The 25,066-nt window shown below is 48.2% G+C and overlaps 1 protein-coding gene across 1 annotated transcript in view; it reads left to right on the top strand.

The window, feature by feature from the left end:
• The first annotated feature begins 7,083 nt into the window (after positions 1-7,083).
• Positions 7,084-25,066, top strand: part of GRM4 (glutamate metabotropic receptor 4) — an 87,888-nt gene continuing 69,905 nt past the window's right edge. Inside the window, exons 1-2 of the mRNA XM_036767858.1 lie at positions 7,084-7,201; positions 11,239-11,379. Coding sequence (XP_036623753.1) covers positions 7,099-7,201; positions 11,239-11,379 — 244 coding nt within the window. The 5' untranslated portion in view covers positions 7,084-7,098. The remainder of the gene's footprint in view (positions 7,202-11,238; positions 11,380-25,066) is intronic.

Genomic DNA, 25,066 nt, shown 5'->3' with positions numbered 1-25,066 from the left:
TACCTCAATTACTAGCTGAGTGACCCTGGCTGGAAAGATCTCATTACCTCTCTGTGCCTCGGTTTCCTCATCTGTAAAATGAGGGGCTAACATTTGATGACCTTTGAGGTCCATTCCTGCTCTAAATCCCGTGATTTCCCTTCTTTAGGAATGGGGCGGAGCAGATAGGCTGTTTTTCCTTAGGACGTCTGCCCACCAGGGGGCAGTGATGGGACAGGTGCAGCCCAAGCCCTTTCCTTCCTTCTCCTCAGGTTTTCCCAGCCTCTTCCTTGCAACTAAACAACACCCCCCCCCCCCCACCCCGACCCCATCACTCTCGGGGATTGGATGATTGTGAAATTGGGCATCATGCTTGCAGCTTTCTTTCCTGTTGGGGAAGAGAGAGGCAAAGACAGATTGGGAGAAAGTCGGAAAATTGGGTGGGACCGAGAGATGGGAAGAAGAGAAGAAGACAGAGTGATGCGGAGGGGAGAGCAACAGAGGTGGGGAGAAGAGCAGAGATATAGAGAGAAAGAAAGGAGAGGGGGAAGAGAAGCAGAGACAGAGATAGAGAAACATAGACAAAGAGACAGAGACAGAGAAGCAGAGACAGAGAAGTAGAGACAAAGAGACAGAGACAGAGAAGCAGAGACGAGGCAGAGACACAGTCCCTGCTCCTAAGGGATTTACAGTCTAATAATAGGACAACCTCCAAACAACTATGTACAGACAAGGTATATACAGGATGATTTGGGTAGAAAGTGTGTGTGTGCAGAAACACGGGCTAGAGACGAACCAATAGAGAGTTGGGAAAGAAGGAAAGATGGGGAAGGAAGAAAGAGAGGGACAGAAAGAAAAGGGAAGGGTTGAATTGAGAGAGGGAGAGACAGAGAGACAGGGAGAGAGACGGGGAGACGGAGAAAGAGGAAGAGAGACCAGAAAGGACGGAGAGGGAGAGACAGACTGGGAGCACTCTCAGCATCCCAACCGCACATCCCCCTCCTCACCAGAGGACTTAAGGATGGTTGTAGGAATTGTATTCTAATGTTTATTAATTAGTAAAATTCCATTACCAGTTAGCAGATATGTAAATGAGTTGTAATGCTGATTCTGCGAAGGGAGAGGAAAAAGGGAGGTGTGAATCCTTTGCCCCATTCCTCAGGGGGCCTTTGGTCCCAAATGGCTAAGTAAATCAGCAGCTGGAACGCGCATGTTTAACATACATATGTGTACGTACATATTTATACACATGTATCCATATAGACATACATACCTACATATTTGTACACGCACACACACAGCTAGGTGGCCACGATGGATAGAGTGCCGGGCCTGGAGTCAGGAAGACCTGAGTTCAGATCTGGCTTTAGACAATAGCCGTGTGACCCTGGACAAGTCATTTAACCCTGTTTGCCTTAGTTTCCCCATCTGTAAAATGAGTTAGAGAAGGAAATAGCAAACCATTCCAGTGTCTTTGCCAAGAGAACGCCAAATGGGGTCACGCAGAGTCAGACACCACTGTAATGATTCAACAGCAACAAAACATCTCACACCATGTAAATATATATATTGCCTTCTGTCTCCCTGTCTCCCCCACTCTCCCTTCTTCCTCATTCTCCATTCTCTCTATCTTTGCCTTTTTCAATAGGGGCAGTGGGATACAGTGAAAAGAAGACTAGGTTTGGAGCTAGGATCCAAGTTCGAATCCTGGCTCTGCTATTTATGACCAGTATGATTTTAGGTGTGTCATTTTCCTTCTCTGGTCCTCAGTTACCTGCTCTCTGAAGAGGGGATTGAGACAGTAAATGATCTCTGAAATCCGTCTGACTCTAGATCCTATGAGCCTTCCCTCCTGTGTTCTCCTCTCTCCCTCCTGTCTCCCATGTCTCCCCTCCTTCCCCTTTCCTCCCCCCACTGCTCCCCCTGCTGTGGCAAAGGAGCAGACGAGTCTTGTGCTGGTGGGAGCGAGCAGGGTGAGCTGACGGCAGAAGGAGCTGAGACAGACCCAAGTCTAGGCTGGCGGATGAGTCAGGGAAGGAGCAGGCTGGGTAGAGACCTGAATGCTAGATCATCACAGCCTTAGCCTCCAGGGAGCTCATGGGGTGTGTGGGGGGATTAGTAGCTGAGACCCAGCCTGCACTGGAGACAGATGTTTAGGACTCAGCAAGGATGCTCTGTAAGGTTGCCAGGAAAGTGTCAGTCGCTTATGACAAGTTGGGGGAGAGGGGAAACAGACAGGCTGAGGATTCAGCAACTTTGGGAAGGCCCAAGGCAGGCAGGCTGGGTGACACCCAGGTGCCCAGTGGCACATAAATGGGAAAAGGAGAGGGAGAATCCAGCTGGGAAGGACCCTGATATAAACTTTTTTCCTTCAGGCTGATCAGAAAAAATATGTACCAAGTCCTACCTTCCTACTTGGACAGTTATTAGAAACCTAGTCCTCAAGGTGCTCCCAGTCTGATAGGGGGCGGGGGGGGGGGGTAGGGGTGGGTCATAGTCCTTGCCCTTGGGGAGATTCCAATCTGATGAGGATGGGTGGGGAGAATGAGACTAGTTCTGATCTTCCCGAAGCTTCCATTTAGATGGGGAAGACGACACCCAGCTCCAAAAATGACTCCCTCTCTGATTGGATGAACGTAGTCCCTACTTAGAAAGCCCATCTCCATCCCTAACCTGTTGTTTTTTAGGATTCTGGGACCCCACCTTTCCTACTCTCCCGTTTGCTTTGGACGTCAGCTGCCAGACATTCCCTTAACTGCTTTTTAATCAACCACTGTATTGACAAGATCTTCATTACTCCCTAATTATCTATACATCTTTCCTCAATTTTACTCATTAGGAACTGATTGGACAAAGCCGTTGGGCTGCTAGGCCCTTTCTGGGCCCTCTCACACATGCTGCTATCCTTCTGTTTCCCTGAGAGTCCCCTTCCCCCTTAGCTCTTGGTGTGACCTCTGTCCCTTTCTACTTACTCTCAATTGTGTATCTTCTCGGGTTTATTTTATTTTATTTTGAATTTGAATTTGATGTCAGAGGACCTGGGTTTTTTATTTATTGGGTTTAATTTTTTTAGTATTTTATATATTTTTATATATATATTTGTTTTTCTATTTTATTTTTATTATATTTTATTTTATTCCCTGTACAGGTATCAATTCATCTTTCTCCCCTAGTCCGAACCTCCAGCTCAAAAATTGCCCCATCCAGGAAACTGTTGCTAATTCTGATTACTCCTCGACTCTACTTCCCCTGGACTCTGAGGAATTCAAGCTATACTCGATTTAGCCTAGGTGTCCCTTTTTCCTCTGAGTTTGTGCTCTTGTCTCCCACATCAGACTCCTTGGGAGCAGGGGCTGTGTCTCTGCTAACAAACTGAAGGTTCCTCGAGGGCAGGGACTGTGACTCTCTTATCAACCTGGGAGCCTCTTACTGTATTTTATAGGATTATATATCTAAAGCTTGAAGGGATCTTAGAGTCAGTCAACTGGCATTTATTAAGCACCTACTGTGTGCCAGGCACTGTGCTAAGTTCTGTAGATACAAAGAAAGGTAAAAGACAGTTCCTGTTCCCCAGCAGCTCACAGTCTGATAGGGGAGACTATGCAAACAACTATGTCCGAAAAAGCTATATATGCAAGATAAATTAGGGTTAGTCTTAAAGGGAAGACACTAAGATTAAGGATTAAAGCTTTTCTTTTCTTTTTTTTGGAGGGGAGAAAGTAAGGCAATTGGGCAATTGGGGTTAAGTGACTTGCCCAAGGTCACACATGTAGTCAGTATCAAGTATCTGAGGCTGGATTTGAACTCAGGTCCTCCCGACTCCAGGGCTCGTGCTCTATTCACCGTGCCACCTAGTTACCCCTGAAAGGCTTTTCATAGAAGGTAGGACTTTAGCTGAGGCTTGAAGGAAACTAGGAAAGGAAGATGAGGAGGGGGTGGGGAGCATTCTAGGCATGGGGGACAGCTAGAGGAAATGCTCAGAGTTGGGAGATAAGAGTGTCATGTCATCCAGCCCGCTTGTTTTAGCGATGAGGAAACTGAGTCACTTAACCTGGAGGTTAAGGGACCTGCCTAAAATCACACAGGTAGTAGGTGCCAGGAGTAGGATTTGAACCCAGGTCCTCTGACGTCAATCTCAGCACTCTTTCTGCGGATTAAGAGCTGCTTCCCCCATCACACCTGGAGCTCCCTGAAGTCAGGAACTGTCCACCCCCATCAGTCAGCCTGGGGGCTCCCTGAGATCCCGGAGTGTGTCCCTCACTTTCCCTTATTTATCCCCATCACCAGCGAAGGACATCGAATAGCAGAGCAGGGTATCGACTGTTTGTCATGATGTAGTGGCTAGACTGGGGAGTCTGGAGTCACAAAATCTTCGTCCTTTGTCTCGATCACAGCTGGGTGATCTTAGGCACGTTACATAAAACTCTGGGGCTCACTGTCAAACAGGTATAGTCACCTCTGGTCTCCCCAGCCTCCCGGGGCTGTTGGGAGGATCAAACAAGGCAGTGGATGTGAAAGATTTTGTAAAGGAAGTCCAAAGTCAGGGATTCACAGAACATCCCAGCTTGTCTAGGCCTGTTCTCTCACTTTACTAAGGGAGGTACCTGCTGATGTGACTCAGCCAAGGTCACATGGCCCCCATGCAGGTGTTACGAGAATCCAGCCTATGACGGAGGGAAGGATGGAGGCACTGGGGCTATTTGTTCTAGGCAGGAGAAAAATGGGGCGAGGGCGAGGTTGGGGCTTGAGGAGAGAGGTGTTTAATTTGTCTTCAGATACGGGAAGCAGGAAGCTGGGCTTCAGACTTAGGTCACTTTTGGAAATCCACGTGCATTCTCAGAGGCAGATGGAGTAAAAATAAATGTGGGTGACTTTGTGGGGATGGTGTGGGTCCGGAGTCTGGGGACAAGGGCCGGATGCAGGGAGGGTAATAATAGGAATGTGGGTTTGGGTTCTGAGAAAACTACCCATCCCTACTATTAAAGATGACCTGGGAACCACCTGGCAGGTGAGGGGATTGTGGGAGGAAAGCAATTGGAGGGAGGAGTGAGTAGAGCGGAGAGAGGTTTGAACAGCTCTGGCAGAGGTTTCTGGGAGGAGGAGATGACCACAGAGGGTTGAGGTGAGAGGGGGGAGACAAGAATTTCTGGAAAATCAGCCCTCGCCAAAAGCTCTCTCTTAGATGTGAGATGTCATTCCTCGTTGGGTACAAAAGAGGATCTAAATTTATCAGTCTGTAAGCACCCTACCTTACAGAGCAGCACTCCTCCTCTAACCCCTTTCTACTCACCCCTCAGGCTGCTCTTTCGGGAACTGTTTTTCCCTTTCAAGACTGCCCTTGGGATGCACTTGGTGTGGCCTGACATCACCTGAATGCACAGGTTGAGGGGTGAAGTGCAAGCAGACAGAGGAGTGGCTTTGTCTGTATCTTTGGGGGATGGTCCTGAGTCCCACCCACTGCTCAGCTCCACGGCTTCATCCCTGGGTCCCTCTTTTGTCCAAGGGAGCACAACTCATCTGCTTGGGAAAGCCATCCGCTCACTGTGTGACCTGGACAAGTCAACCTCTCTGTGCCCCCTTGTCTCCATTTGTAAGGAAGAGAGCCTCATGCCTGCCTCTTCTCCCTTCCACGCCTCCTCCTCTTCCAAGAGTCATGTCTGGGGTACAGTTAGAGGTGTCCCTTTGTTCATTCATCCGGCACCGCCTAAATAACCAGAATGGTGCTTGCTGAGGTTTCTTCTAGCACTCAGTCTAGTCTTCCCAGTTTCTAGCTGGGGAGAGATTCAGATGTTGAAGACGGGAGGCTCTGCAGAATTTAATAGCTTCACATTTGTAAACAATTTGTAAAGTGCTTTTATCACAAGAACCCTGCAAGGTTAATAATAAAAGCTGAGTCTGTATGGCGCTTTAAGATAAGCATGATTTCATTTGGTTCTCCCTGCAGCCTTTGAGGTAGGTCCTACAGGTATTATGATGCCACTTTACAGTTTAGGAAACTGAGACCCAGAATGGTGAAGTGATTGCAGCCCAAGGTCATGCAGCTGGTACCTGACAGAGCCAGGATTTGAACCAGTGTATCTCTTGACTCAAAGTCCAGAGCTTGTTCCAGTGGTAGGCTAATGCTAGCTTATTAAGCGACCTAGTTTAATTTAATTCAAAACAAAACAAAACAAAAAAATTAATAAGGATGAGACTTGTTCCCATGGAAAGGCTCCCAGCACAAAGGCAGCATCTGCAGTGAGCATGACAGACAGTCGGGGGTCCTGGGGCTCTGAAGAGGGGAAATCCCCATGGGAAGTCAGGGAAGGCTTCAGAGAGGATGGGGGGTGAGGGCTGAGGAGGGCGTTCGAGCACAGAGAAGGACATTGAGCAGGGGCTCCAGGACAAGGAACACATGCTTTGGGGTTAGGGTGGGGGAAGTTGCTTCTTCAAATGGGGCTCTCATCTCAGTCCTTCCAAGAGGTGCTAGGCAGAGACCGTACTGAGTGAGCAGGTGTGAACGTAGTGTGGTATGAGGACATACAGGTGCAGAATTAGAGATTGTGGATGCATGATCAAAATGGGCACTGAGGTAGTGTGGGGGGCTGTAGATATACTGGAGATTTGGGGAATATGGGACAGATCTGAGACTGGGACCCGAAGATGCAGGGCTGGTGCCGAGGACCGGGGAGGTAGATGTACCACTGGGGCCCATACATTGATTGCCTTCCGTAGGTGTGGGCCTGGTGCTAGAGACTGGGTATGTGGGTGGATGGGGGGATAGATCTGTGCCCGGGAGATGTGGCTGTGAGTCAGGGACCTACAGATGTGGACTTGGGCCTAGAGCTTTGGGGGAGGGGGAAGGGAGTTAGACGTGAAATTGGAAGATGTGGCAGATATGGGAGAGGGAACTGCAGGTGTAGGGACTGGTTGGTGCTGAGGGCTGAGCGGTGGGAGTGAGAATAGATGTCTGGCAATAGGAGACTTAGCTGTGGGGCAGCATGCCTGCATGTGGGCCTGGTGGTGGGGGCCAGAGAGGTAGACATAGCATGGAGCCGGGGTGTCCGTTTGTTATCTGTCCTCCACAGGCGAGTGTTGGAGGCAGCCAGGAAGGCCAATCAGACAGGCCACTTCATCTGGATGGGCTCAGACAGCTGGGGCTCCAAGATCTCACCGGTGCTCCACCTGGAAGAGGTGGCCGAAGGCGCCGTCACCATCCTCCCCAAGAGAATGTCTGTGAGAGGTGGGCAGGGTACCGGGGGTCTTCTTCTCCCTCCCCATCCCCCTGGGCCCTGGGGTATTCTGTGGTAGTGTTGCTTACACCCTCCCGCCCCCACCCCGTGCCCATGGAATCCCTTTGGGCAGGGAGGCGTGGGCCTTTGTATGGACCTTCCTGAAAAGAACAGGAACCAGGAGACCTGCGCTCTAAATGTGGCTCAGCTGTAGTCCCTTTCTCATTGCGTCACCTTGGATAAGTCACTCTAGGCCTCAGTTTCCATCTCTGTAAATAAGTGACAGATGATCTCTGAGGTCGCTTTGAGTTCTAGGATCAACCAATAATGTGCCAGGAACTGTGTGGATTCTGGGGATTCAAAGATAAAAATGACTTTGGGGCACTTACATTCTCCCAGAGAAGATAAGACATACACGTGTAAGACCGTGGAAAACATTGAAAAAGAAGTAGAAAACACATACAAAATAAAGGCCGATAAAATCCTCCATTGTGTCGGGGGAGGCAGTCCCTACCCATCTCCCCTGCCGCCTCGACCCCAGCGCCCTTGGAGGCTCTTTGGTGAGGCTAGATTCTCTTCTGTGGCCTGAGGAGAGGGGAAGAGGAGGTCATGAGCTCTTGGCATCCCTGCCTCCCAAATGAGAGGCGATGGGTCCGTGAGAGCCACCCTAGGGCGGAACAAATCGATCTGGTGGAACTGGTAATGGCCTTAATTGGGCAGCACGCTACGCTCACAGGGGGAGGGCAGGTACTTCTTGCTCCTCCTGTGTCTACCCCCTCCTCCCACCTCCTCACCAACCCTCCCAACCTCCACCTCGCTCGATGCCTCCCACACCTTCTACCCATCTCCCCAGGCTCCAATATTTCTCTGACCTTGCTCTAGTGGTAATAACGGGACTCCCTCTCACTCCTGCAGCACCTTCCACTTTTCCCAATGCCTCAGTCCCCTTTATCTCATTTAGTCTTGGATTTGCTGAATTTCAGAGCTGAAGGGGACCGTCAGGGTCACCGATTTCAATCTCTTCTCCATTTCACAGGTTAGGGAGCTCAGGGCCGGAGGGGAGATGTGACCCCGTCAGGAGCTGGGTTAGTGGAGAAAAGAGAGGAAAACCTCTCTCCTCGCTCCCAGCCTCGAGCTCTTTCTGCCACGCTGGGCTGTGTCTCAGGGATCTGTACCCAGTCACCCAGATGATGGCATGTCGAGCCATCCATTCAGGGTACAATGCCATTTCACCCGAGTGTAGAGAGCAGTAGAGTACAGACTGGCAATCATGTGATCGCAGATATAGAGCAAGGAGGGAATCGAGAGGCCCTTGAATCTGACCCCCTTATGTTACATTTTGTGGATGAGAGACCTGAGGGTCCTGGAGGTGAAGTGACTCAAGATCATGTAAGAGGCAGAGTCAAGATTTGAACCCAGATTCTCCGACACTAGCTCCAGTCAGAGTTGGAAGGGTCCTTTGAGGTCAGCCAATCTCCCACTCCATGGAGAGCAATTCCCTTTACAACATCTTTGGCAGGTGGGCATCTTGCTTCTGTTTGTATACTTCCAGTGATGGGGAGCTTCCTCCTACCGGTTGTCCTCATTGTTCTGTTCCACTAAGAACCTCTGTTTCCACTAGGAAACATTTCTAAATACCTGCCTTTATATAGGACATCTGTAAGATGAGAGGCAGGTTAGCCTAGTGGGTAGGGGAAGCAGAGCAGTGAAAGGGGAGGAGCAAGGCACTAGATTTGGAGTCAGAGAACCCGGGGTTGAATCTTAGCTCTCACACTCATTAACTGGGTGACTTTGTCACTTTTCTGACCCTCATCTGGAGAGGGTTGGATTTGATGGCTTTTAACGTTTCTTCCCGCTCTTAAGTCTGGCCATAGAGTCAGAAAGCCCTGGGTTCAAGTCCTGCCTATGGACTCTGTTACCCTGGGCAAGTCACTCAAACCCCCCAGTCCCCCTGGGTGGACTAGAAGTGGTAGAACAATTGTTGATCTGGGAGTTCCTTATGTCATTGAAATAAATCACATTTCCAGGCAACAGAAACAACAACCAAAATCATAAAATGACTATTTGTGGCAAAAAGGGACAAAATTACAGCACCCTTGGGATCATAGATGATGTCATTGAGTTAGAGCGAGAAGGCACCTTGCCAGATAGGGCAGTGGAGACCCCAAAAAGGGAAGTGATTTATTCAAGGTCACCCATCTAACTGGGGAGAGAGATGCTTAGTCGCAACCCCAGTCCTTTTATTAGGCACCCTTCTTTGTCCCTAGAACAGAGACAGTGGGTTCTGCTGAGAACCCTAAGGAGAGAGGCAGCCTGATGCTCTGGCAGGATCCATAGACTGGGAGGCAGGAGAAGCAATTGTGTTTTTCACAGTTAGAGGAAGGAAGGAAGGGAGGGAGGGAGAGAGGGAAAGAAGAAAGGAAAGAAGGAAAGGAAAAGGAAGGAATGAAGGGAGGGAGGGAGGGAGAAGGGAAGGAAGGGAGGAAAGAAGAAAGGAAGGAAAGGAGGGAGGAAGGAAGGAAGGAATGGAGGGAGGGAGGAAAGGAGAAGGGAAGGAAGGGGGGAAGGAAGAAAGAAAGGAATGGAGGGAGGGAGGAAGGTAAAAACGAAGGAAGGAGGGAAAGAAGGAAGGAATAAAGGGAAGGAGGAAAGGAGAAGAGAAGGAAAGAGGGGAGGAAGGAGAGAAGGAAGGAATGGATGGAAGGAGAAAGGGAGAAGGGAAGGGAGGAGGGCAGGAATGACAGAAGGAAGGAAGGGAGGAAACAATCACTTGTTGAACACTTGCTCTGTGCCGGGCACTGTGTTACGGAAACACTTTACAAATATGATCTCATCTGATCTTTACAACAACCCTGGAAGGTAGATGTTATGATTATTCTAATTTCACAATTGAGAAAATTGAGGCAGAAAGAAGTTAAGTGACTTGCCCAGGGTCACCCAGCTGGTAAGTGTTTGAAGCTGAGGCTTGAACATGGGTCTTCCTGACTCTACGCCCAGTGCTTCATCCATCGAGCCAACCTAACAACCTCAGAATTAGAGCTGGCCAAAGATGAACTAAGCCACCTAGGGAAGCAGTGAGCTCCCTTTCACTAGAAGTGCTCATACAGATGATAGATGACTACCATCCAGGAATGCTACAGTGGGGGTTGGTTCCCCTTTAGTGGTTCATGAAGCTCAGTGGGGGTGGGGGTGGGGGTGGGGGCTTGCAATGATAGTCCAAGGAATTTGCCCTGAAAATTCTTTTCATGGCACCTTTAATGACAATTATTTACTGTTTAATTAAATAATTGTAAAGACTGTTATGAGGAGTATATTAAATTCCCCGGGGGGTTTATAATATGTTGTTTCGTTGTTGTTGGAGGGGGGAATCACTGGACTAGAGGACCTTCCACTCCTGATGTTCTGTGATTGTATTAGTCCATGTATGATCTGGAGTGAACCACCTCCCCCTTTTAGACACTCACCTTAAAATGAGGGACAGGCCTGGATGATCTGTAAGGCCTCCTCTGTTTGGGTCACCTGCGATTGTTCTAGAATTCTGTCTGGCCCTCCCCCAGGGTCGGTGTGACCGCTGTTTACATGATACATTGAGCATATGGCGAGGGATTGGGGAAAGGTGAGAAGAAGCTGGGAGATGGGGGTGGCCAGGGTTTGGGACAGGCTAGTGTGGAAACGGGCCACATAAAACCATTCAATTATTCCTTTGAACTTAGATACACAAAAAAGCAGTTCGTGCACATCAGAATACAGAAAGAGGGCTCTATATAAAGCTGCGAGTCTCTATTTCACACTGCTTGCTTTCTAGACTTTTTTACTTTACAAAAATATAGTGAACTTACCTAAGGTCATACGGTGAGGAGCAGGGTCTGAATCTGAACTCAGGTCTCCAGTCTTGGAGTCCCTTACTCCTTCCACTAAGCCATGGTCCCTTCCCTACCAGTGTAGCTGCTGTGAGGTGGGGGAGGAAAGAAAAGACCGCTGGGAAAGCTCAGACTCTGACTGCTCTCTCTTCTCTCTCTCTCCCACGCCCCTCAATGGGGGGGATCAGGTTTTGACCGTTACTTCTCCAGCCGGACCCTGGACAACAATCGGCGAAATATCTGGTTTGCTGAGTTCTGGGAGGACAACTTTCACTGCAAACTGAGCCGGCATGCCCTGAAGAAGGGCAGTCACGTCAAAAAATGCACTAGTGAGAGCTGGGGGCTGGGGCTGGGCTGGGGCTGGAGGCTGCAGGTTGGGGTTGGGGGATGGTGGGAGGGGGAGGGGACTAATGGGGGACCAGGAGGCAGAGGCAGAAGTGGCAAAGCTGGAAGCTGGGAGGCAAGGGGATATGAGAACTTTGAGAGGGGCCTGTGACAAATTACAGAGGGGAAAGGGGTCTTGGATATGGGGTACTACCAGGCAGAGGTGGGGTGGAAGAAGGAAGGGAGGTCTCAACATCCCAGTGCTTTGATTATAGTGGGCACTCAAGAAATCTTTACTGAATAGATGAAACCCCAATGGCAGCAGCGGGAGGCAGGGAGACTAGGGAGGAAGGGGATATGCACTGGGTGATGGCGTGGTAGATAGCTGGGCAGATTTATCCTCTTCAATGATGGGCAGATGAGTTGGCGTGAGAACTGGAAGCCATGCCACATGAGGCTTAGTTGAAGGAGTTCGGAATGGCTGACTTGGAAAAGAGGAGATGCAGGGGAGTTCTATGGCTGTCTTCAAGTGTCGTGGAAGCTGTCATGGGGAAGAGAGATGCTTAGATCTGCTCACTTGGCCCTGGAGGACGGACCTAGGAGCAATGGATAGAAGTTACAGAAAAGCAGATTTAGGTTTGATGTAAGGAAATATTTTCTAAAAATTGGAGTTGTTTCAAGGTAGAATGGGCTGCCTTGGGAGGTAGGGAGGCTGCCTTTCCCTGGAAGGATAGGGACAAAGGCTAGACTTGTCAGGGGTTTTGTCAAGGGGATTTCCTATTCAGGTATGAATTGGGTTAGACAATCTCTGGGGTCCCACCAAATTCTGAAATTCTATATTTATTTGATCTGCTCTCTGGATCTGCTACCCTATGGAGGGGTCTGCTCAGGGAAGCATGGGAGAGGAAGGATGCCTAACCCTAACCCTAACACATCTAACTTTATTAAGTTCTTTTTATTTGTAGCTCCTAGTCAGTTCTGGGTCAGGGTCTTATTGACACTGGGACACTTTAGGGTATTGGGTCAGGACAGTGAGAAGACAGGGTGAGACTGGGAGAGGGGACAATGGTGGCATGAGGCTTTGGGGGCTAATGTCCTAGGGCTTCCAGGGCAGGGACCAAAGATATATGTAAAGGATGGAGTATGGGGTGGGGGGCTGGAGGGTGTTGCTGGAATCCTATGATTTCATAACTGGTTGAATAGTATTATCCAGAGTGGAATTGATGGGATCAGTGTCATCCTGGAGGGAGGTCTGTAGCAGAGTGCCTCAGGGATCTGTCCACAGTTCTGGGCTGTTCAACATTTTTATCAATCACTTGGGTGAAGGCAAAAATGACATGCCCATCACATTTTTGGAAGACACAAAACAGAGAGAGAGAGAGGAGAGAGAGAGAGGAGAGAGAGAGAGAGAGAGAGAGAGAGAGAGAGAGATGGAGAGAGAGAGAAAGGGAGAGAGGGAGAGAGGGAGGGGGAGAGAGAGAGAGAGAGAGAGACAGAGACAGAGACAGACAGAGGCACAGAGAGAGAGAGAAAGGGAAAGAGGGAGAGAGGAAGAGAGAGAGAGCGCTAATGTGCTGGGGGCAGAATCAGGATCCACAAGGATCTTGACAGACTAGAAATGATGGGCTGAATGAAACTTAATAAGGATACACGTTAAGTCTGGCACAGCTGTACAAGTATAGCACAGGGGGAAGACAGGATGAGACAGCAGTTTATCTGGGAAAAAACCCTAAACTCGGAGGTTTCTGGATGGCAGCAAACTTCATGTGAGTCAGCAGCATGATAGGACAACCGAGAAAGCTCCTGAGAGTTTAAACTGTGTTCACAGAAGCCTGATATCCAGAGTGATGGAAGTGATAGTCCTGCCGCAGCCAGAAAATGTCAGGAATATGGGGTTCCATTCTGGGAAGGACCTTGACGAATAGGAGCTTGTCAGAGGGCAGCGGGAATGATGGCGGTGGTGGGGGAGCACTTCAGGTCACGATATATAAAGGTCAGTTCAAGAAAATGGGGATATTTTGCTTGGAAAAAAGTACAGTTAGGGAGGATGCCCCAAAGAAGAGATGACAACCCCGCTCTCCTCTCTGTGGAGCCGGGGGATTGTGAGTGCGGAGCGCAGTATGTACTATCAGACCAGCTCCGTGTGATGGTTAAGCGTCCTGGGTTTTCTCTCCCCGCCCCCACTCCATTCCTCTTTATTCTTTGTTATAAGAAGCGGCTCCGGGGGTGGGAGAGGGAGGGATATATTTGGAACTGAAGGTGATATAGAAACAGAAGTTTCAATAAATTTTTAAAAAGACATAAAGAGGACAGGATAGCTATCTTAAAGTATTTGAGGGTCTATTACATGGAAAAAGGGTTAGACTTACTCTGCTTGGTCCCAGAGGGAAGAACCAGGAGCAGTAAGTGGAAGAGGAAGAGAGATTCGTCAGGCTGAATAGAAGGAAATGCTTTCTAACTATCAGAGTTGTTTAAAAATGGAATAGTGAAGTAATGAGCTCTCCATCACTAGAGGTCTTCCAGGGGAGCCTGGGACTTCTTGTCGGCTCTGCTGTAGAGACGATTCCTGGTTGTACACAGATTGGCCTCTGAGGTCCTCTCTTACTAAGAGAGTCTATGATTTGATGGTGGAATTTCTGACTTTGGTACCTGGATGCGAGGAAGAATAATTTGAGGTAGGGGAGTGTTGGTACCAATGAAATCCTACCACATAAGTATCATGACTCCATCTAAGGCGATTTCAGACTTCCTACTGAGTGTCTCCGGGGAGAGATTGTGTGTTTGGGGGTGGGGAGGTGGGTTGGGGTCAGTGCTTTACTCAGAGGCTGCTGGGCTTCTCAGAAACCACCTTGTGGACTCTATGTATATGAGTTCTCTCTCTCCCTCCCTCCCTCCCTCCCTCCCTCCCTCTCTCTCTCTCTCTCTCTCTCTCTTTCTCATATCTCTTTTACAACACCTCAAAATTTCCAACTTCCACCCATTTCCTCTGTGTGTGTGTATTTTGAGGGATAGGAGCCTATAAAGTGCATATGGGCATCAAACAACAGAGATACACAGATTTATCTGCTCTGGAAACGTCACCGTACTCTCCCAGCTTTGGGAGGCAGCCCTAAATCTGGATCAGAGGACACAAATTCTAATCCTGGTTCTGCCACTTGGTGCTTCAAGCCACATCTCCTCTGTGGGACTCAGTTTCTCCCTCTGCACAAGGGGATTGGACTTTCTTGACCTCTAAGCTCCTTTCTAGCTTGAGATCATTGGTCTTCATGGAACAGATACCATTAAGCTCATTCAAATCCAGTGAGTTCTCCACTCTGGCTGCCTGCTTTGGGGGATATGGGAGAGGAGATGGAAAAGAGATGGGGGAAGAGAGGAGAGGGGAAGGTAAGGAGAGCCCAGGCAGCCAAGGCAGCCCAGGAGCCCATTGGTCATGTCTATGAGAAGGTCCCAGTGTGACAATGCCACCCTCTAGTGGCCAGGGCACCATACAAAAACCTGGTCCTCCTGTTTGGCGCTAAGGTCATTTTATTTTTTGGTCCATGCCTATAAGGCCACTGTGCCACAGTGTCTAGAATGCTCTGGGGTCAGACAGACCTGAGCTCAAATCCTGCCTCTGACACTTAATAGCTGCTTGACCCTAGACAAATCCCTTTTCTCTCCAACTGTTTCCTCACCTCTACCATGAGGATAACCGTAGCCCTTACCTCTCAGGGTTGTTGTGAAGATCAATGAGGCCGTACCTGTAAATTGCCTAGCAAACGTTGAAGTGCTGTAGACATGTTAGGTGATGTTATTTCATTTTTCTGATCATTTAAGCAACTCTGCAACTGAGAATCTTCGAGAATTATCTGAGGGGCACTTCGAGGTTAAATGACTTGTCCAGAGACATGAAGCCAGGACGCAGCCGAGCAGGACTTGAATCTAGGTTTTTTTTGACAAATCTCACAGTAAAGTGCTGAAACCCAAAGGTCTTTTTGTCCTCACTCAGACCCCTGAGTCCTGGTCTGGACCGGTCCGAGCCCCTAGCAGGTCTCTGACAATGAAGGAAACTGGTTTCTACAGAGGTTAAGTCACATCTCAATGTTCATAAATTATCAGAGCCACAATTCAAACGAAGGTCTCCCAACTCCGAGATGTGACAGTAAATCTTCCACATGCATTTCTTTGGACTGGCTGTCCTCCGTGCCTGGAATGCCCTTCCTCTTTACCTAGGTGGTGCCATAGTGCACAGAGCACCAGGCCTGAAGTCAGGAAGACTCATCTTCCTGAGTTCAAATCTGGCCTCAGACACTTACTAGCTGTGTGAACCTGGGCGAGTCATTTAACTCTGTTTGTCTCAGTTTCCTCACCTGTAAAATGAGCTGGAGAAGGAAATGGCAAACCACTCCAGTATTTTTGCCAAGAAAACCCCAAATGGGGTCACGAAGAGTCGGACGTGACTGAAATGACTAAACAACAAATCCCTGGCTTCTTCTGCAGAAAGACTTTCCTGGTTCTCCCAGGTGCTAGTCCCTTCCCTCTGATGCTGCCTTCCATCCACTCTCTAGGCATGCTTATATATCTGTTTATTTATATCTATCTCCCCCATTAGACTGGGAGCTTCTTGAGGGCAGGGACTCTTTTTCGCCTTTCTCAGGCTTTTTGGTGCCTCTCGGGGCCACTGTCAATGGGAGATCATCCCCTGGGGCGGTGGTCAAAGGCGGAACCAGTGGGTGGTGCAGAAAAAGAACACTCAAGCCTAGGAATTGGGAGACTTGGGGTGGAAAGCATTCACCAATCCTGGCACTGATGATGGCCAAGAACAAATTGCTTTTTCTCTCTGGGCCTCAGTTTTCTTCCTTGTAAGAGGAGGAGGTTGGACTAGGTGGTTTTAATATTCTTTTCAACTCTAACACAGCCCTCTTTAAGTGATTGGCCAGAATTGGAGAGGAGAGATTAGAACCATCCTCCTGGACAAGGATCAAGTGTTGTCTTACCAACTTAACAAGAACTTCTGTGCTTAGAATAATGCTCTGCGCACTGTGGGTTCTTAATTAATTGATTTCTGGGTGCTCCAGAAACTACAACTGGATGGTTGGGAGGGGTGGATGAGAAAAGCAGCTTTGTGGGACCACAGAGGTTATTGAGTTCAACCCTATCCTTTTACGAATGAAGAAACAGCCTGAGAGAAGTTAAATTACGTGTCTAGGGTCACATAATCAGTAAGTGCTCAAGGGGGATTTGAACCCAGGGCTACTGGGTTCTGACATTTTATCCACCTACCTCCTTCTACACCATGCTTCCTCTCAAGGGGGCTGGATCATGACACTCTCCCCTGCCCTCCTCCAGCTGAGCCAGTTTACCCAATGGCTGGGGCTACCCCTAAAGGCTTGGCTGAAATATAAGCCTGCTGGGTAAGCCTGTTTGGGGAATGATAGGGGGTGTTGTCTCACCTAGCTAATCCCCAGGGGAGAGTCCTCGGAATTTGCCGCGTCTGGTGGTGACCTGAGTCAACCACAGGCTCTGGTATTTTCCTACCCCAGAAATCCTTCCCTGGTGTCCCACCCTGATTTGATAACCCCAAAGCTAGGACCGTCAGGGATCCCTGCCAGACCTGGAGAGTCGGTGCCCTATTTTTATTCCCATTCTCACTCATCCATATCTTTATTTCTTTTGTCAGCTCCCTCCACTCTTTTCCTCTGTTCCATCTCTCTTTTTTATAATGAGAACTGACGTTTATGTAGCACTTTAAGGCATATAAAGTACTTTGCATACATTTTCTCAAGTGAGCCTCAAAACAACTCAGTAAAGTAAGTAGTAGGGATGTCCTTACCGCCATCTTTCAGATAAGGAAACTGAGGCTCTGGCCCAAGATCATGCAGCCGGTGACTGGCAGGGCCAGGGCTTGAATCGGGGTCTCCTGATTCCCAGTCCATGACAGTATTACACCGTCCAGTCTCTCCTTTGAAACTGGGATTCCAAGTCATCTCTTTCAGGAAGCCACCCTGGATCAATCCTGCCCAACTGACTTCTCAGATCACTCAGGTCCGCGTCAGCACTTATAGATTGGAGTTCAATTTAATTCAGTTGATTTCAATTCACTTCATATGATTTAGAGTTGGAAGGGACTTTAGAGGCCTTTGAGGCCAGCCCCTTCATTTTATAGACGAGGAAAGTGAGGCCCAGAGGTTAAGTGATGTGTCCAAGGTCACAAAGGTTTCAAGTAGAGTCAGAATTTACACTCAGGTCCCATGACTCCAAGTACAGAACTCTCTCCACTACATCATACTGTCTCTGCGAGTCAACAAATATTAAACACCTTTTGCATGTGAGGCTCAGGGCCAGGCACTGAGAAAGATACAGAGATAAATACGACTCTGTCCCTGTCTTTAAGGAGTTTATAGTCTAGACTGAGGGATCAGATACAGACATGGGCTGTGTGTCCCCCCATCAGACTGAGGGCAGGAGCTGTCCATCCCCACCCGACCAGGAGCTCCCTAAGGGCAGGGCTTATATACAGTCTCCTTCTCTTTCATCTCTCATGGCTTCTAGCACAGGTCAGGCCATGCAATAAAAGACCCAAGGAATGATGGCTCCCTGAATGAGTTGGGAAACTCGCTAGGTATAAAGGAAAGCCATGAGGTGTCCAGGTTGGGGATTTGAGGGAAGTAGGCCTGCTCCGTGAGATCAGAGCCTGTAGCTTCTCCCTCTTTCTGTTCCTCCGGTTTCTTTCCTAGTCCCTTGTACCCAAGAGTTGCTTGATAAATACTTGTTGCAATGCCTCGCATCGACCTTCCTGCTTTTGCTGTGGCTGTTTGAGGGGTAGCTGGGCACTGCAGAGAGGAAACCACATCTCTCCTCCCTTGGTTTCCAGCCCCGGGCTTGCTTCCCTCCCACCTCTCTGTCAGCCAGTGAGTGCACGGATGAGAGCAGTAAACAAGGGGAAAGGGGCATCTGTCTTTTTGACATCCCTGCCAGCGAGGTGATGGTTGGAGGCTTGAGGAGGTGACATGTTTACGGAGAGATAGGAGAGATTTACTGCCTGTCTGCTCCCTAGGGGACTGGGGACGGTGCCCAGCGCTCTGAATGGCTGAGGGCGGACACAGATGCCCAGGCAGGGGGGAGGGGGGCTCCCTTCTCAGTTAACCATGTACATGCCAAACCAGAGTCCCCTTTGTTGCCATACTGATATTTTGGGGGTTGGCTTGTCAAATCCCACCTTCTTCTGTTCTGTGATACTTAGGAACTAAAAACTCTAGGCCAGGGGTGTCGAGCTCAAATGGAAATGGGGCCACTAAACTGTACGTAAGGATCCTTTACATACAGCACATTGACTTAGAAACCATCTTCTATGTTTTATTGTATTTTAATTTATCTTGTTAAATATTTCCCAATTACATTTTAATGTGATTTGGGCCTCATTATGGAGTGTTGTATAACCCCTGAGCCACACTTCTGCAGCCCAAGCTTGGGCTTTCCCAGGGTGAGGACTTTAGCCCTCCTAGGGACTCTGCCTCCCCTGTCTAGCAGTGAGATCACTAAGTAATGAGTTAATTCAGTAATCATTCATAGAGTGCTTACTGTATTACTAGACCAGGGGTGGGGAGGCCCTTTAGGTCCTCAAGTTTGGCCCTTTGACTGAATCCAAGCTCCGCAAGAATAAATCCTTTTATTAAGGCCACATGTGGCCTCGAGGCCCCAGGTTCCCCATCCCTGTTCTAGACTGTGCTAGGCATAGTGGGACAAAGAAGAATTATAAGGGGTCCTCGCCCTCAAGGAGCTTACAGTCTGAAGAAGGGAAGTCAGGACTACAAAATACCATGATGTAAGGCCGAGTAGGCTAAGTTTTGTAGCAAGCAATATGCTATGGTGACGATGAGAATGATGATAGCCAGTAGAGCATTTAGGTTTGCAGAGAGCTGATCCTCACAACAAGTTACAAAGCAGATTTTATTCTAAGACAGTTCATCGATCGACTGTGGTTCTGGGGACAGAACACTGGATCTGAAGTCAGAAGACTTGACTTCAGTTTTCAACCTCGAGAATACTTGGTAGCCTTTCTCTCTTAAGCAAATCACTTCTCCCCTCTGGGTCTTATTTTCCAACTCTAAATCTTTGATTCTGTGAGACTGTGGGTAAGGCTTGGACAGTCTGGACAGCGAGATTTCCCTCCTTCCTGCTTTTCAGAGTCATTTTCAATCCAGAGAGCAGGGTAACAGGATGGGGGGATATCCTTGGTTCCCCACAGTTGGGGTAGGGTTCTTCAATTGCAGCCCCTGCATTATTGTGGGGGAGGGATTTGCTCTCCACCAGGGTTCTGTTTATTTAGGAGAGGGGGGTGGTGGTGGTTTTTTGAAACTTTTTTCTTGGGGGCTCAAAATGCACAGACTTGTACACTGCTAGAAATCATTTAGTCCAGTCCAAACAGGGACTAGATGGACCAGAGGCCCAGAGAGGTTAGGATACTCTGTGAAGGAATACAGGGAGTAAGTGGGAGAACTAGGATTTTAATCTGATACTGGTGGTTTTGCTTTTATTTTATAGTGTGGACCTAGTCTCAAGAGGAAAGAAAGCCTAGCTGGGAAAGAACAGCATATGCTTCTTGGAGCTGGGAGGCCTGGATTCTTATCCCAGGCACAATCATTAGAAGGTTCCTACCTTGGACAAGTTACTTTGTCTCTCTTGGCCTCAGTTTCTCCATCTGTAAAGGGAGGTTTGGAGAAATGTTCTCTCGGAGCTCGGCTGTGCTCCGCTTTCAAACGCTGTGTGTGCCCTCACTCTGTCACCCAGCTCGCTCTCCATTCTTTGTACCAGTCTGACGGATGGGTGTAGCCATGCAGCTAATCCAGACACAATGGATGATCCCCAAATCCCTGGGACTAGAGGCTTGGGAAATGCATTTAGGATGTGCTTCGGCACATTTCCATTCCTCCTCGGGAGGAAGCTTCATATCACAGAGAGTTTGCATTCACCGAGCAAGTCCTGACTGATGGCAGGGATGAGGAAAGGAGTGAGGGCACTGAAGCCGGCTTAGGGGACTGAGGAAAGAAAGCCCACCAGGGAGGAAATTTTTGTCATGAAGAATTCCCAACACAGAGGACTCCCAGACAGATAATCAGGAGTGGCCAGGCAGCTCCTGGTGGCATTTTCCAGTCCCCTGATTCTTTCCTCGTCCAAGGCGGCCGGGTCCAGGCATGAGTGGGGGTCTTAGAATTTAGGATCTCCTATGGTGAGAAAAGCATAGGCCCTTGAGTGATGAGAAGCCCCAGCTCTGTCTTTCTTAGACAAGTCATTTTACTTCTCTGGTCCTCAAGCTGTCCCAGCAAAGCCAGGGATAATAATATCTGACCCACTTTCTGTGCCGAGAACCAATCTCCTCAAAGACAAGGGCAAGGAGGCTTTGTAAATGTTGGTGAGGGTTCGAGAATACTAATGTAATGGGAAAACAAGCCTGGGACGTACACTTGAAAATTAGGGAGGAAGGCAACTAGAGCAGGGTGTGTGTACAGATAACTGCTCATGCTTATGTAGTGCTTTAGAGTGCTACTGAGAGGCAGTGTGCCATAGTGGATAGGGTATTTATCTTCGAGTCAGGAACAGCTGGGTTCAAATCCTGTCTCAGGCACTTTCTGGCTGTGTGATGTCGGACAATTCACTTAGCTTTTCTGGGCTTCATCCGGAAAATGGAGGTGATGGTGACAACTGCCTCACGGGGCTGTCGTGAGGATCTAGGCCTTGATTTTCCCATCTGTAAAATGGGAGGGTTGGACTCTAAGCTTTCTTCTGTTTCTTCAGCATCTGCTATGCTGTCATCGAGCGCTTTCCTCGCACCCCGGTCCTGTGAGACAGCTAATGGGGATCTTACTGTCCTTAGTTTACGGGGGAGAAAACAAACTCAGAAGAGCCCAGGGTGGCACAGCTAGTCAGTGTTAAAATTAAGACTCGAACCTGTTCCTCTGGGTTCTGATTCCAAGATAATTGTTCTTTGGATGACACCAAACAAAATGATTCGATCAGGGTCGTGCGGCTACAAGGAATAAGCCAGGAGAAAAAAGCTGGAGAGCAGAAGGGGAGGAGGAGCAGCCGGGAGACAGATGGGAGAGAGGAGGGCCCGCGGGCCTTGGAAGGAGAAGGAGAAGGAGAAGGAGACGTGTTCTGGGGAGGTTCTGAGAAAGGCACATTGGGAGCTCATCAGGGGCAGAGAGAGACCGTGAGGTCAGAAAGTAGGGTACTTCAGAGCAGAGAGAGACAGAGAGAGAGAGAGAGAGAGAGAGAGAGAGAGACAAACAGACAGAGAGACAGACAGACAGAGAGACAGACAGAGACAGACAGAGACAGAGGCACAGAGGGAGAGAGACAGAGACACAGAGACACAGAGAGAGAGACAGAGACAGACAGAGACAGAGACAGACAGAGACAGAGAGACAGAGAGAGAGAGCGAGACAGAGACAGGGACAGACAGAGACAGACAGAGACAGAGGCACAGAGGGAGAGAGACAGAGACACAGAGACACAGAGAGAGACAGAGACAGACAGAGACAGAGACAGACAGAGACAGAGAGACAGAGAGAGCGAGACAGAGACAGAGACAGACAGAGACAGAGAGACAGAGAGAGAGACAGAGACAGAGACAGACAGAGGCACAGAGGGAGAGAGACAGAGAGAGAGTCAGAGACAAACAGAGAGAGAGAGATACATAGGGACATAGAGAGACATAGCCAGTACAAAGACACAGAGATGAGACATGGAATCTCATTTGTTGTTGGTGTCGTTGGATAGTTTTAATTGTGTCTCTCTTGCCGTGACCCCGTTTGGGGTTCTCTTAGCAAAGACTCCGGAGGGGTTTGCCGTTTCCTTCTCCAGCTCATTCCACAGATGAGGAAACAGAGGCCAACAGGGTTAAGTGACTTGCCCAGGGTCACACAGCTAGGAAGTGTCTGAGGCTGGATTTGAACTCAGATTCTTCCGGCTCCAGGCCTGGTGCTCTATCCACTGCACCACCTAGATGTCCTTGTCTCATATTCAAGAAATATAAGTACGTTACTACAGGGACACAGAGATACGGACACAGAGAGAGACAGAGAGGATGAGTGTTCACTCTTGCCTGGGTTATCACAGAATCACAGATCAGTTTCCAAAGACATTTATTAAGCACCTGCTGTGTACAAGTTGTCCTCCGATGTCACACCCTAGTGCGCCATGGTGGTGTAGAGGTGACCTTTGGTTCCAGGGTGCTTATGCCTGCAGAGCCCAACCTCTGGCTAGGCCTGCCCAGCTGCGAAGGCTTTGATTCTGAGCCCAGGCCAGGCAGCTTAGCCGGGGCTGTTGGAGAATGCTGGCTACCAGGTTGTCATATTTTTTAACAAGAGTGACCCCCTGAAGTCCATCTCCTAATCGAGGAGAGAGTGGCACCTGCCTTAGTAGAGGGTGGGTTCACACTATCCTGATTCATTTGTTCATCTGTTAATTCATTCACTCACTCATTCATTCAAAAAACATTTATGGATTGTCTACAGCATGCAAAGCACGGTTCTAGGCACCTAAGAAAGATATCTAAACATTAGATAAGACATGGTCGCTATCCTCATGGAGTTCAAAGAGAGCTCAAATGTTGAAAGCACCGTATGAGGTGCTGTGGAGAAAGTGGGAGTGGGGTGGGGGAAAGGTACAGGCCCTGTCCTTAATGAGTATACAAATTTGTAGGCACACAAAGATAATTATAAGTCATAACGTGATTAAGTGCATAGGAGAGGTTAAGCTGACTTCCCTGAAAGGCTCAAGGTATTAATGTGAAGAGTTTAGCTCTTATTCACATATTCACAGGATACTAATGCATTAGGGATTTATTTCTGTTTTTTTTTAAATTAAATTTTATTTTGTTTTCACAAAGATCCACCTTCCTTCTACCTGTTGAAAAGGCAAGAAAAACAAATCCTCTGTTACAAATTTATAGAGTCAAACAAAACAAATTCCTGCACTAGCCGTGTCCAAAAAGTCTCATTCTGTGGTGCGTGTCTTTCACCTGGCTCAGGAGGCGGGGAGCCTGTTTTGTCGTGAGTTTCCTGGATTGTAGAGGCATCAAACATGTGGCCCAGTGGCCCCATTGTGATCCATAACATTCCTGAGTACAGCTGAAACTAGATTAATGTATTTGGAGAACATTTGATAAAATAAATAAAAATACAGTAAAACATAATGTTAGAGTGTGGTTTTCTAAGTCAACATGTAGCCCCTGCAGGGATCTTTCTTATGGTTAAGTGGCACCTAGTTTCTATTTGAGTTTGACACTGCTGCTTTAAAAGTGGTTAATCATTTTGGTTGGTTATGGTGCTAGGTGGTGCGCAGAGTGCTGGGCTTGGAGTCAGGTAGACTCATCTTCCTGAGCTCAAATCTGGCCTCAGACACTTCCTAGCTGTGTGACTCTGGGCAAGTCACTTAACCCTGTAAAATGAGCTGAAGAAAGGAATGGCAAAGCACTCCAGTATCTTTGCTGAGAAAACCCCAAATGGGGTCATTCACAACTGAAAGGACTGATGGTATGGATTAGAGTTCCTGTCTTTCAAAGTTATTTGTCCTCATGATACTGTTGCTGGTGTATAAACTGTTCTATGGTTCTGTTCTCTGCATCAGTTGATGTAAGTCTTCTTAGGATTCTCTGAGTTCTTATGAGGTGATATTTCCCTTTTCACATGCTATTAAGCTTGCCTTTCCTAAAGACACTTATTCGAATGTAGGCTTCTTGAGGGAAGGGACTCTTTTTTTTGCCTTTCTTTGTATCCTTAGTGCCTGGCACAGTGCCTGGCACATAGCAGTCACTTAATAAGTGATTGTTGTTGTCTAAGGATACTGGAAGTCCCTTGAGGGACCATTGCTTTTATTTCTCTTTGTAAAATTTCAGATGGGGGGAATCGAGGAAGGCTCCATGAAGGAGGTGGCACTTTAACCTAGTCTTGAAGGAAGATAAGGATTCTGAGAGGACAAGCTGAAGAGGGAGCACAGGGGGGTGGCTTCTTTGGAAGCTCAGAGGTGGGAGATGGGTCATAGTGTGCATGAAGAGGAAAAAGGTGAAAAAAGTTGAGGAGGTATGTAGGAGACAGATTGTGGAAGGCTTTAAAAGTCAGGCTGAGGAGTCTGTATTTTTATTCTGGTGGCAAAATAGGGAGCCCCTGAAGGTGTATGATCAGAGACATAACAAGATTTTGACTTTGTGTATAAGCAAAGGCACCGAGGTGGGAGAGGACAACTCATAACATAAGGAAAAGGCTAGTGGTCCAGCTTGACTAGAGCATCAATTACAGGAAAGGACTTGCTATGAAAATAGGCTGGAAAGTTTGAGTGAAGGTAAGTTTCTGGAGGACCTTGAATATCAAAGTTTGTCTTTTTTCATTAGTGGGGCAGGAGTGGAGGATGGGGAAAACACACAAATAATTTTGGATTTCGGTTAGCCAGGCTTAAGGTTGTTTTTTTAAAATGAATTATATATGTGTGTGAGGGGTGAGGATCATTTCATTCCATAAATGGTATCAGGAGAAAATTTATTTTTTCCCAAAAATATCTGGGGGTGTTAGTGAACTTCAAGCTCAATATGAATCAGTAAGTATTGAATAGTCGCAAATGAATCCAAAATGGCGGCCAAGAAAGTGAATATAATGTTAGGATCCTGCATTAAGGGGCTCAAAGTGCCAGGAACCGTGGAGGGGACGGTATCAGCGG

This window comes from Trichosurus vulpecula, chromosome 7, assembly GCF_011100635.1.
Source record: "Trichosurus vulpecula isolate mTriVul1 chromosome 7, mTriVul1.pri, whole genome shotgun sequence".
Taxonomy (NCBI): domain Eukaryota; kingdom Metazoa; phylum Chordata; class Mammalia; order Diprotodontia; family Phalangeridae; genus Trichosurus; species Trichosurus vulpecula.
This window is presented reverse-complemented; position numbering and strand designations above follow the sequence as displayed.